The 13677-nt window shown below is 31.1% G+C and overlaps 1 protein-coding gene across 1 annotated transcript; it reads right to left on the minus strand.

Moving 5' to 3' along the window:
• Positions 1–264: 264 nt before the first annotated feature.
• LOC111026188 (von Willebrand factor A domain-containing protein 8) lies at positions 265–13675 on the minus strand. The gene is made up of 23 exons (XM_022304215.1): positions 13596–13675; positions 13378–13454; positions 11995–12140; positions 11714–11794; positions 11254–11495; positions 11013–11180; positions 10773–10937; positions 6469–6627; positions 4856–5074; positions 4535–4750; positions 4318–4478; positions 4047–4210; positions 3874–3980; positions 3611–3801; positions 3332–3536; positions 3109–3257; positions 2722–3050; positions 2146–2496; positions 1890–2089; positions 1632–1787; positions 1459–1567; positions 825–1380; positions 265–556 (listed from the first exon to the last, which is right to left on the minus strand). The coding sequence occupies exons 3-23, from the start codon at positions 12131–12133 to the stop codon at positions 448–450; spliced, it is 4176 nt and encodes a 1391-aa protein (XP_022159907.1). The 5' UTR covers positions 12134–12140; positions 13378–13454; positions 13596–13675; the 3' UTR covers positions 265–447.
• Between the last annotated feature and the right edge of the window lie 2 nt (positions 13676–13677).

Raw genomic sequence — 13677 nt, forward strand, 5'->3', positions numbered from 1 at the left:
TTTTATTGAATTTCAATTTTCAAGGTATTTTTTATCAATTTTGTCAAACAATATTTTTTTCAATAGGTTACATTAACTGTTTTAGGTTTTTAAGAATGAAGACAACATATTATTCTGATGTTTAATACAAATATTTATCTTGTGTATAAATATGAAGTCTGTAGTAAAATATCAAGGCCAAAACTAGAAAGTATGTAAAGGTACTTTGAAGCAGAGATAATTAGTAGTCATATGAAAAACGTGGATAGATAACAAATACGAGTGTAATGAAAAATATATTATAAAACTTTATTCTCAAAAATTAGTTCTATCACAGCAATATTTATACTTTATATAATATATATTTATATTATTTGGTAACTACAATCCCTTAATTTTTTCAAATCGTATAATTACAATAATCAATTTACAGACACGTATAACTTTTTTAACAAGATACTAAATGTATTAAAAAACACTCATAATAGAAGACATGAAAATTTGTTGAATGATTTGTGGGATGTTTTTCAGGTCCATACAAACAAAACTTTTACCTGCTGGTAAGCTTTTAGTTAACCTGCAATTCATAAAACATAAATAAATACTTTTTAATAGTATAACTAATGACTATACTATAACAATTGTAAATAAAAATATCAAATATCTATTATTTAAACATACCAACTATATAATACATTTATTTGAATCAATATAAATATATTAACCTGTTCATTGTGTACAATACCAATGGGCGTCATTAATTTTTAAGAATTCTTCAGCACAGGGACAAGTACATACAAAATATGATGCGTGGTAATATATGTTAAATATTGTTTATAACTTACATGTCTGCTTGATCACCAAGTGATCCAATGAAAATTGCAAAAGATTGAACTTCCTCACTAGAATTAAGTGCCGCAGCCAATCTATCAGGTCTTATATTGTAGCGCGATAAGTTAGCATCTGATAATAGTATAATTATAGCTTCATCAAAATCAGTACGTTCAGATTCTAAGGTTTTTTGTGCATATATAACAGATTGAAGAGTATTATCACCAGCCATACAGAATTGAGTATGAGCATGCATCTTTTTAATAACATCTAATCGTCGTTTATTATCAGTGGGTGGATTTGATTTATCAACAAACTTAAGACATTCTGTCTCGCCTGAATGTCCTACAATATCATAACTAATTTTGTCTTCAAAACCACTTAGTGCCTCCATCACCATAATGACAGCTTCAAGTTCACGGTCTAAACGTCCATCATAGTTGTTGAATCTATACATACTGCCAGAAACATCCACAATAAACCTTAAACGTTTTGGTTTTAACTGAGGAGCTCCAATCTGTGGGTCGACATTACCTCGTTTCCGATAAATAGAACGTTCGCCAATAACACCTAATAAATTAATAAATAACAATTTCAAAATAAAAAATTTGACAACATTCAAAATAAAATGTATTTCAATTTCATTACCTTCTATTAATTTACTATCATCCAGTTCACCAGATGTTTGATGCCTAACCCATTGTCTTTCTTGGGATTTGGCTTGTAATGAATTCAATATCACTCTCAATGCTTGCACCTAAACAACAAATTTATTTATTTTAGTAAAATTGATTCTTTAAAAGTGAAAAATTGTAATTTACTTGGTTTTTAACTGGTAAAGAGTATTCATTGTATACTTTGTCATCATATTCAGTCATTTCTATTTCTTTGAGACGTTCCTTGTATGCCTTTTGGCCCATTTGCCTTGCTGCTTCTTTGACATGTTCTGGTACTGCATCTTTCTCTGCGTCGGAGACCTATATGAAAACATGTACATATATATATATATTTAGAAAATTGAAAATGATCATTGTAAAAAATAAAACAGAAATACATAAACAACTATCAATGTAACCTACCTGAAAAACTTTATGTTTTGCATCTAGCCTATAAGGACCTCCTTTTCCACCTAGTCCAGCTGTATCCCTGCCACCAGTACCACCAGCCCAAGTGTTTCCACCTACATGAGGTTCATTTTTTTCATCCACTTTTCCATGTTTTGGGCTAGAAACATCAAGGCCACTTTCTTTTTCCACAGTGATTTGCAGATTTTTTTTTTCTGTAACAATATAGTTCATAAAAAATTGGACCCTTCTAATTGATTGGATTACTTACGAGTTGGACCAGCCCAAGGTGATAGTTTTATTGGTAATTTATGTTTGTTGAGAACATTTGTGATTACTTCTTGTGCTTCTTTGGAATAGCAGTCAAAATCGAATACATTTCTAATGGCATCTAATAATGTATCTTGGGGATAAATTTGTAAATGTTTGATTATATTAACGGCTTCTCTAGTCGAATATGGATATGAGACTAAGTTTTGATCGAATAGCTGTCTCAGATCTCCAAAAGCGGAAATTACTTGATCAATAACTTCTTGAGAAACACCAGGACCATAGCTTTTCAACAATTGTGTTTCAGATTCACGGCTAGGATTGTCAACAATGTGACAACTGAATACATCACCTAGAATAAAACATTCATCAATAAGTTATACAGAGTGTGGCATAAGTCGGTTCCGGCTGTTTTGTTATCGAAAAACTGCTTATTATTGTTATTAATTTATAATTAATCAATATTTTTATAAATCTATATAAAATATACATATTTAATTTGCTGTGTTAATTGGGGAACCGACTTATGCCGCACCCTGTTTTTTAAATTTAAATACAATAATTAATAAATATTTACCGAGTGTGCTAAATAGATTATTTCCCAAAAATGGAAATCCTGGTCGATTTGCTAAGACTATCATTCGAAAGTCTGGATGAAGTACAATCATAGTGTCATCATTTATATTATTAGCATTACTAATAATTTGTCTACCATCAGCAAGTCTCATGTTGCCAGTTTCTACGAGATTTTTTAATACGCATGTCACATGAGCTGGAGCTTTGTCTGCTTCGTCTATAACTAGAACGTAACCTTCCTTAACAGCTTTAACTAATGGCGAATCTTCAATTTGCAAAACACCATCAATTACTGTTTGTTGACTAGTCAATGATTGTACAGTCGTATCCCTGGAAAAAAATTATACTTGACAAATAATAAAAAAAAGTTAAATTAATCAATTCATACCTATGGAGTTGAATGTATTCCCTAGGCCTATTTACTAGTTGTAAAAATCGGTCAACTAGTTTGTTTTTACCAACACCTTGGTTTCCAACTAACAAAAGATGCTCTCCCAAAACAAAGTCTTGTAGCATAAGTTCTAGTTGTTTCAAATGCTAGAAACAAAGTTTTTCCTAATTACGCATACATATTTTTTAAACATTAATGTTTTCCAGAATTGTATTCTTACTTGAGGTAAATCATAGAATAAAATATTTGGAACTTTACTAGATGCGCTAGTTTTATATCGAGCAATAGTTGTATTACCAATAGTTAAGTTGTCATCATCATATTTACAGTTTATTGAAGAGTCCTCTACATTTTCAGATATTGGTTGGATACTGCAACTGTATAATGTTTTTTCGAGCATTTGTTTTGTCAATTGCGGTAAAAATCTATAGACAAAAGAAAAAAGGTTGTATTAATACATACATAAATTATCTCGAAATATCAGTAAAAAAAAACATACTGAGATAAACAAGCTTTGTTTACAATACTGTAAAAGTCTGAATCAGGGTATTTATCAAGTCTTTTTGAGATTCGTAACAATTGACGTGTAGATAAAGATGGAGCCAAAGAATTCAAATAAATATCAGTTGATTCTCGAAGTTTTTTTGTAACAGCCACTAATCTTTTCATTGGTTTTACACTATTTGGATACTTGAAACAAAAATATATTATTTTTTTTACATGTTAAACATGAATTAAATGATTCAAATATCCTAATCTTACTAGATGTTGTACAATTTTCAGTTCCTCAATAGCAGACAAAGGTCTAAGCTCGTGGAATATGAACATGTTTAGTACTTCTGGAGTGATCCATTGTGGAATGGTTCCACCTAACACGTACACAATTATTTTAAAAATATAAGCAATATAATTTTTTCTCTTCCAACAATATTAACCTGGTGGTTCTGCAAGTGCCATAATTCTGAAGGCTGGATGTACTCGAATAATATTTGATTTGTTCATAACATCTACTCCTAACTTTTTTGCCAGTTTGTCATATCTATCTGATCTCAACAGTCTAGTGCCGTCATGAAGTTGAAGATCCCGATCTTGAACAAGTCTGGAAAACATAAAACATGTTTAATATTATTTAGTATATTAGAGTTCATAGGTATGAGCTTTTAAGAAGTATGTTTCAAGAAGATATAAATGTACAACAAAACTAACCTGTGTAAAACCGACAATGTTGACGAATGCAGTCTATGAAGGCCGTCAAGGACAGCTAATTTTCCTTCGATGGCAGCAACCACTAATGGACTATACTTCCAAACAGTGTCACCATTTGGTAGTGTGGTTCTTTGTTGAATTAAATCTCTTGCTGTCAAATCCTATGGGGAAAAAAATAGTTTAAAAAAAAATGTATACAATTGCTTTTGATACAAACCTGATACAGGGAAACGGTTTCCACGTTGTAGCGAAATGTGGTAGCAAACCTATTCACTATTGCCGTCTTACCACTGCCTCTTGGTCCAATGATGCATATGTCGGCTGCCGAATGACTGAGGGCGAGATCCGACAGTACGGCGTTTTGATAACCTGTGTCTACGAAATCCGGAAATGCTGCAGCGGCGTTTAGGGAAGGTGCGTTTCCGGACGGGACCTAAGTGGAATATAATATAAACTATTAGAGCAAGTCAAACCGAATCCGGTGTCATGTAATACACAGCTGACGATGCAATACTATTGTTTATTCTGTAGCACCTACCGTAAAACGTTTGGAATTATCTAGAACGACTTCGGCCTCGTGCTGGTTGTCCGGTCCTCCAACGGACTCAACATGACGATTGATCGGTTCGTCTCCATTTTCGGGACAGAGAGACGACAAAATGCCGTTAACGGATCGTTTACCGTCAGGGTTCATGAAACTTTCATATGGATAGAGTCGTTTCAGCACACTATTTGGCGACACGGACGGGTTGTTGTACTGAAATATGCGGCTGCAGTTTATATGGAATACACGCAAATCTCAGTGACAGGTGGCACGACAATAATATAATATGAGTATGATGTATATTATGAGTTTGGGACGATGTCTATATTGTGCATAGTGGCGTAACAAACCATTCCTACTCGGCTACGTCAGGTACATTACATTGTGTATAGGGCCACAGGGGCACAACATTTAATTAAATAAGTTGGAATTCTTAAATGACGTATACTTAATGCATAGCTAAAAATATATTTTGTGAGACGTGTTTCATTAATTCATAATTCATAAATATTATAATCAACTTAAATGAATTACAATAAAAATAAAAATAATTAAAAAAATATTAGTGTTTTCATTGTTTATAAAGATGAGGGTGCAGTCACCTCACCTCGCCCTCATGTGAGTCCGTCTTACAAAAGTACAATTAGTGTAAAACACCTAATTTTAAGTTAAAAATAATCCATTTTACTCAGTTATTTTTAAAACTAGCATGAATTAATCTAATGGCTATTATAAAATTTGAAGATAAGATAAATATATTATCTAGGGCTCTCAAAAGTTTTAATTGATATTTAAAATACGAAGAAAGTTATGAGCATTTTGAAACTAAATTTTTTGTTAATTTGTTCATCAATAAAAGCCTCGGGATTTTTATATAGATAATAATATTAACTTTACATTTTATAATGGGTCAATGTAATCTAATTTAAAAAATAAATGAGTCAAATGGATGGTTGTCAATGTAATTTTGTTATGTTGTACGTTTATAAGACGGATCTCACACAATATATGGGTGTGGCGATGGCGTCCTCTTAAGATGATGCCAGCTCAACATTTGTTTTCTCTTTCTGACCCACGCGCAACATGGCAAATTTATGATTAGCAAAATCAACCCTGTATTGTTACTTATAATATTAGAGAGAATTCACCTATTATCAAACTTTAAGCTAAGCACATTACACGACGTGTCCCTACTTTTTTTTGCAATGCTTTAATTTTTATGAAATTAATAAGTATTTTTGAATTGCAATAATTTACACGATTATAACTACGTATATTTTCAAATACCATAAAATCGCCAACGTAGGGACACAGATAATAGATAATGTTCTAAACTTAAAGTTTGTTACTAGGTGAATTCACTATAGTATTAAAATTAAGAACATAGGGTTGGTTCTGATAAACGTAAATGTGGTATGTCGTCAGTGGGTCAGAGAGAGGAGAAAACAAATAGTGAGCTGGCATCGTCTTAAAGGAGAACTTAATAATAATACGTCAGAGGCCTTGTTGAGGCTTCCTATTCCTATACTACTGTTGTCTGTTACATACTTATATACCTATTTTATATTACGAAATTATCTGTTTAAGTGTTTTTGTTATGTACTTACGATTAGTTTGGCGACAACAGGCACGTTTTCAATCGGGAAATCGTGCAAGCCCAATTCGCTGGACTCTGGCGACGCCAGAGCGTAGGCGCAGGACAACACTTTTTCCAATTTATCCTTGGGTGCCGTCGGGTACTCGGCAGTCAGGTCGTTTAGCATGTTCTAAACATTAAATTATAATTTAATTATTACAAATACAAATAAATAATAGAGTCATTAACGATATATTCATTTCGGGAAACTTTTGAGGTAGGTACTAGACGAGACCGCACATAATAGCTTTAGTCACGCTATAGGCATTATACAGGAGTTTGATAGAGGCGATATAAAAATATAAGAACTGCTATTTGGTGGTTGCAGGGGGGTTGATTACAATGTTTCGTTTGACGACTTTTTCCACTCTATAATTGTCATTAGTTTTACGGCTTAGGAACATGACTTTTTTAAAAACTTTTATTTGTTTTGATTGCAGCCAACATTATGAAAGGTAATCACTGTTCGAAAAGATATAAAACTGTCGATAAAAACATTAAGCCACAGCTGCACCTTTTAAAAAACATTTTATGAGTTTTCGTCTATAGTATAGACATTATAGCTTGGGAAACTTATTGAATATGTAAACTTAGTAAAATATTTTTTTTTAAGTATTGCATTTTGAGTACAGGTATTTTACTATATTTTTATGTATATTATTTAGAATTAGTACATACTTTAAATTTTGTACGAAACTAAATACATCTAAAACAAATTAAAATAAAATGTTTAAATTAATAATTAATTGTAAAATAATTAATTTGTACCATTTCCCTAAAATTATTCGTATTTCGTATGATGCAGTTAATAGGTAGGTACTTAAAATAAATATCAGTATAAATTGTTTACAAAACAAATTTAATCGCCATTTTATTCATAGGATTCAAAATATTTGTATTAATTTAAAAATATCTTGTGTTTTCCTTACAAGAATTTAAAAAAAAGTTTAGCAAAACTCAAATTGAATTTTTATGATCGTTTGAAAAAACAAAATTTAATAAAGTTATAGGAATATGAACAGTGTTGAATTCAAATTCAATACATTTATAGTGACCTACTCAACCAAGAGGTACACTCAACGCCTACTATACAGCACAGCGATATTCCCGGTTTTTTATGATTAAAATAACAAACATAGTTAAAAAATACGAGGATTCGTGAACTACCTAGTGAATATTAATGGTCTCGCAAATTTATCTGATTTAATTTAAAGTTTAAAAAGTAATTATATTTTAATTAAACAGTTTCTGTCTGTCTAAATTGTTATTATGAAGTACGCATTTTATTGCAGTACGTCAATTTGAACGAATTTGAAGTTCAAAGTTTCGAACATAATATGTTTTTGTAACTGGGTTGCATTGTCTATGCCGAATCTGATAATCTTCAATAGACATATAAAAATAACTATACCTTACATAATAATAACCCAACTTTTATCTGTCGTCATAAACACGTACCTAAGTATAATAATTAAAATAAACGAACAGTTTCATACAAATTCTTTCAAATTGCGAAAAAGTCATAGCTGATTAACATAAAAGTAGTTAATGACCGAGGTATTCACATGACATTACACACGCACGCGCTTAAAATATAATATATAAATATGCCAATATGCCTTTCAACAGTAAACAATTACGAACGATTAAAAAAAACCTAAAATAATGCGGTATACAATTTAATGTGTGCTGTCTTTTATTATTCGTTCTACGACTGCGATGTTTGTGTTTATCGTCACGGAAATTTCTATTTTTTTTTATTCATACCTCTATAAACGTTACCAACGGAGGTACCTATGTGTATAATCTACGTTTATTTGTTTTTGAAAACCGTATAATAATGACACTGTCACATTAAAAAAGAGGCTATGTACCGTTATATACATACACCACCCCGCCGCACACCGGCGACGACCGTAACCGCGCGATACGCGTTTCGGGGAAAAATAAATCGCAGGACGACTTATCCGTGGGCGTCTCTCCGCGAAGGGGTGCATGGGTGGGGAGGACGATGGCGTGTGCATGTCTAAGAGTCGTTGGTTTCGCGATGAGGGGGTCGTCATTTACGACACACACACCCGCACACTAGACGTTTACACAAATGTGTACGGCGATTTTGAATTCGGATACAATAATAATAATAATAATATAACTTATAAGTGCAGGTTCAGTCGGCGTTCCGGGCGCGCACGAGTCGGAACGCTCGCGGAAAGCACGACTACGACTGCAATTATGAAGACGGCCGCCGCGGACCCGTACGAGTTTTTCCGCTGGAAATCGTCGTGCGGACGGCTGGTGGTTCGGACCACGTGGGTGAGCGGCGTCCGACATGTCTTGTTGTCCGACGACGACAAATCGCACGAAAAAGAAATACGACTGCAGACCCGGCGGCGGACCGCGCACGTGGTGGACCGCGGGACGCAGAGCTCGAGGATAGTCGATGACCACGACGACGAAGACAGTGAACACAATTGCAACGACGACGACAATTATGTGGAACGCGTGTTGCAGTGGTTGCAGAAGCCGTCGGTGGAGCTGGACGCCCGCCGGAAACCCATGTCGGCGCCGGGCAGCGACGCTCGTGGCTGCAGGCGCCCGGCGCTAGTCAAGACCTGTTCGATCCCGGAACGCCATAGCCCTAGGTCCGAACATTGGCAGGCGATCGCGGCCCACGACGAGAGGCCGATGACGACGACGAGATCCGGCATAAAAAGTCGGCACAAAACCGAATTGCACGTCCATATGCCATCCGTACTGCAACGTGGTGGTCCAGCCACCACCGGCGATAACGGTAAAATCGCCGACGACTTCGAATGTTATTAGCTAGTCCGGTTTTTCGAGGTGTAATATTTGAGTACCCGAAATATCAAAAAATTATTCGTCGCAGCTCAGTGTGGCAGACGGGAGGGACCCTCCCCCGTCACGGGGGCACGAGTTGTTTTCATCCAGACTTATAGATGACATGCTTTCTTCTTTTAATAAAAGATTTAAATCAAATTCAAGCATTTTAATTTCACTGTGTTACCCGAAAGTTATCTTCTAAATTTCTAAAGCATATTGTAGGTATTAGTACTAGAGCTTGAATTGAGAAAAAATAGAAGGGGGATGCAAAAGTGTAAAAAAAAGAACGAGTACCAGAATATTTAAATAACCTAACATAAAAAGAAGAGGAACTCAGTCTCACTAAATTCAATAATTGAGGTATATCCACATTTTAACTACTGGCTGATGCTTCATATAAATACAATTACAATTTAAAAATTAAAATTACTCATACAATCAATGGTTGTCAACCATATGAAAGGAAAATTTGTGATGAGCAAATGAAATAGAAGACGAACAGAAATAAATGCCTCGATATGATACTATGGTTTCGTACATGTCAAATTATATGTATTTCATTAAGTATAGTAGTAGGTAGCTCTGTAGTTAGTATGATGAGTCAGTAAGACATTTTTTGTAATAAAAAAGACAAAAATTGTGACACACAACGAGAAGATAACAAATAATTGTAGTTCTTTAATAATTTTAATATTGCACAGGACACCAGTAATAGTTAAACTAAAATCAACAAAGTAGAAAAATCATTTATAGATACACCTAGTTATAAAAATATTATATATACCAGTGTGTATAGTGGTCCTGTTAATTTAAGTACAGTGAAATGTTTCAATGTATTTAGAACGTATACTTCAGACTTCTATACTCTTAACTTTAAGACATAATTTTATAATGTTGAGTCTAAAGAAAAAAATGTTAACAACATTTCAATACTTAAATATTATTTAGTAATAAACAAACAAATGTATATAATTATTAATTATTAATTGTATTAACAAACCGCTTGTTTTTATTTTATTATGAAGTATTTATTTTTTTATGTATCTATGACTGTATTAGAAGTTATTATTTTAATAGTAATTAAAATATTCTTGAAATGTTATAATCTTTGCAGTTTTTAAGACTGTTATTTGGCTTGATTAAATAAATATTTTATTTCTGTTAAACCATAACATTTCTCAAAGTAAAATGAGATAATATATTCTAAATAAATTCAAGAGAAAAAATTTAACACAAATGTCATCATTTCAAAATATTATATACAATTGTATAAATTTATAAATGTCAAACACTCAAAATTATGTTTTTTTTTATCTTTTGCACTGGTCACTAACTATACATCCATGTGGGAGATGCACGCCACCGGACGGAAACAGGTCGCAGCCTAGTGTATTCTACTTAAAAACTGAGTATAAAATATTAACATAATCTTACCGTATAAGATGGTGTCATGATATGTCTAGCTTGAAATCGGGAACGTAAAGGAGGATCTAGTGGAATGCCATTAAAAGTAGGAACTGGCAAACCAAGTGCAATAACAAAGAAATCTTCACTAACACGAACCAGATTCCATTTCATCATGTGCTCTAGACCATGCTCCTAGAATAGATACATGCATATTAGTATATTACAATATTACTTTAATAAGAGTGATCAATAATTTTGTAGTTTTACTTGTAACAATTTATCATATGTTTTGGGTGCTACTAAAAATCTACCATCTTCTAAATGAATCTCTCGGTTTTCGAGTAAGTTGTTTAAAATCGGTAAAACATTACGTTCTGCTTTTTCAATTCCATCAAGAATTAATACATGTCCTTCAATGGCGGCTTTAACAGCACTCTATAAGAATAATTTTATTGTTTAAGTATGATTTATGACAAAATTAATATAGATAATTTAAAATAAAATTTACTTGGTTGATGTACTTTGCAGTGCCTCCAATTATTTCTCTGCGTTGTTTCAAATCAGCTTCTGTTGTATCTTGAGACAATGAAACAAATTCAACAGATTTATTAGTAAGCTCTAAATAGGCCAAAGCTAAACGCCGTCTGAGAGGCCCAGGTTTTCCTATCAAAAACATGTCTTGACCAAGAATATCTTTTTGAAGCATCCATCGTAAGTGGGACATAGCTTCCTGGTTGCAGGTCATGTTTACTGCAAATAATAAAATATTGTTTTGAATTTAATATACACTATTTAAGATTAAAATATTTAATTCATAGTTTCAAATAAATATAAATATTTTAAAACTTAGAAATGAACATGTGAACATTTAAATGAAAACAAATATTAAATAAATGTACTGAAAATGTGCATAAAAACCACAAAATAAAATAAGTCACAAATTAATTTATAATTTTTTAATTACTTACAATAGTCAACAGGAACAAGTTCAGGAGTTTTTGATGCTTTAGTAAGTTTTTTCACATCGCCAATGGTAATTTTCAAAATACCTGAAATGTATTACATTTATAATACTTAAGTAACTATTAAAAACAATACAAAACAGTAGTTTTTAGAACTTTAGGTACATATTTTAAGGTTTATTAAATGTTATAGTATTTTTTAATTTTTATTTATAAAAATCTTATGGCAATCAACCAAACAAAAAATACTGATTTATTATTTATTCGTAATAAAATTAAATAGTTACCTTCATCATCATTTAAATTAGTTCCTTTTCCAGTCCTTTTTCGGTCAGAAGACATAGCTTGAATTTGTGTTCGTTTATGAATGACAAATTGTCTATAACCCACTCTATATTTCCATACATTAGCCAATATCATAGACATTTAATACCTACAATTAAAAATATACCTACATTAACACAAGAATCTACTAAAATTCAATTATTTAAAAAATATTAGTTAAAGATTAATTATGTAAGCTTTATCAAACTGTTAATAATGTGCATGTCAATTAACCTTTGCATATTTGAATCATAAATCTGTTGCTATATATATATATATATATAATATCTAATATTAACCAATAAGATACATCTATTATAAAAACACATTGGCATACAACCATAATTTAATCATTTTTTTCTATTTTAATTAATGCTTCGACTCAATAGGCAATATTTTTCTATTTTATTTGAAACTACAGCTATTATCGAAACTACTATGATTGTTGTAGCGGTTAACGGTTTATTATATACAAAGAGCATAAATAAGTTAAGAAGTTAAACTTGAGTTAATTTTAACTTTTATAAATTCAATTTTTAACATAACGCTTTTTAATTGATATAAACTTAATAAATAACTAGTCACTTTTTACTTTATCCATGTTAAGTTAAGAATTATAATAATAATTTAACTTTACTGAATAAGCTAAGTGTACGTTTCCAAATAACATTTAACTTAACTGAGTTAAAACAAATTTGTATAGCAATTAACTTTAAACTTTTTTTAATGTTTTAATGTTTTAAAGCAACTTAACTTAACTCGGTTATAAAATATCATAAACCTGCTCAAGTGATAAAATCTATCATGCTAGTATATTTTAATCTTGATTTTAATATAGTTAACTATTGTCATAATTTTACATTGTGCATACCTACATTGATTATTTTGAATGTTAAGATATTTCAAATTTCATACTTTTTATTAATTCATTCATAGATGTTATGGCCCCAATGTATTCTCTTCCTGTGTATTTAAATAATTAATAACCAGAACATGCAAAACTTGTCAAAAAAAGATACTTCAACATTTTTTTTTATTTGTATGATTGATATTAGATATTAATATACATTTATACATCGGTACTATTATTATTTACTAAGCAGATTAATTTAAAACATCATAACCAATAATTTAGATAATAAATTAGCTATATATAGACAAATTTAAAACATCTAGATAGTTGTCAAAAATAGTATTGAATACGATATGTAATGATTAATGGTTATTATATTAGCAAAAATAAGTAATGAATAATGATATTGCATAAAATTAAGTATAAGTAAATAAATACACAAAAATTAAGAATGCATTATGGAATATTAAAAATTAAAATCAATTTATATTACCGTTGTAACACAGATCTAATCAATATCGATTGTAATTATAATAATTTTTAATTGCAATTAGGTATAATTTTTTTTAACTGAAAAAACATAAATAAAAAAGTTAAGAGTTAAAAAAAAATTATACTATATTATTATTGTTGTAATAATAATTAATTCATATAAAATAATCATCTAATATATTTATTATAGTTTTTAAAAGAATAATCATTAATTATTACTTTTTTGTAATATTTTTCACCATTCGACGTAATGATCAAGACTAATTTCAACTTTCAACTTTCAAGGTTTATTTAATGTTAT

The sequence above is a fragment of the Myzus persicae genome, unplaced genomic scaffold, assembly GCF_001856785.1.
Source record: "Myzus persicae strain clone G006 unplaced genomic scaffold, MPER_G0061.0, whole genome shotgun sequence".
NCBI classification, from domain to species: domain Eukaryota; kingdom Metazoa; phylum Arthropoda; class Insecta; order Hemiptera; family Aphididae; genus Myzus; species Myzus persicae.

Bases quoted from the DNA above. Each gene is read 5' to 3' on its own strand.
- LOC111026188 (XM_022304215.1), bottom strand. From the start codon at position 12,133: ATGTCTATGATATTGGCTAATGTATGGAAATATAGAGTGGGTTATAGA. The intron at 10,938-11,012 runs GTAAAACTACAA...TATCTATTCTAG, and splicing joins CATATGATAAATTGTTACAA to GAGCATGGTCTAGAGCACAT. The intron at 1,568-1,631 runs GTAAATTACAAT...TTTGTTGTTTAG, and splicing joins CTTTACCAGTTAAAAACCAA to GTGCAAGCATTGAGAGTGAT.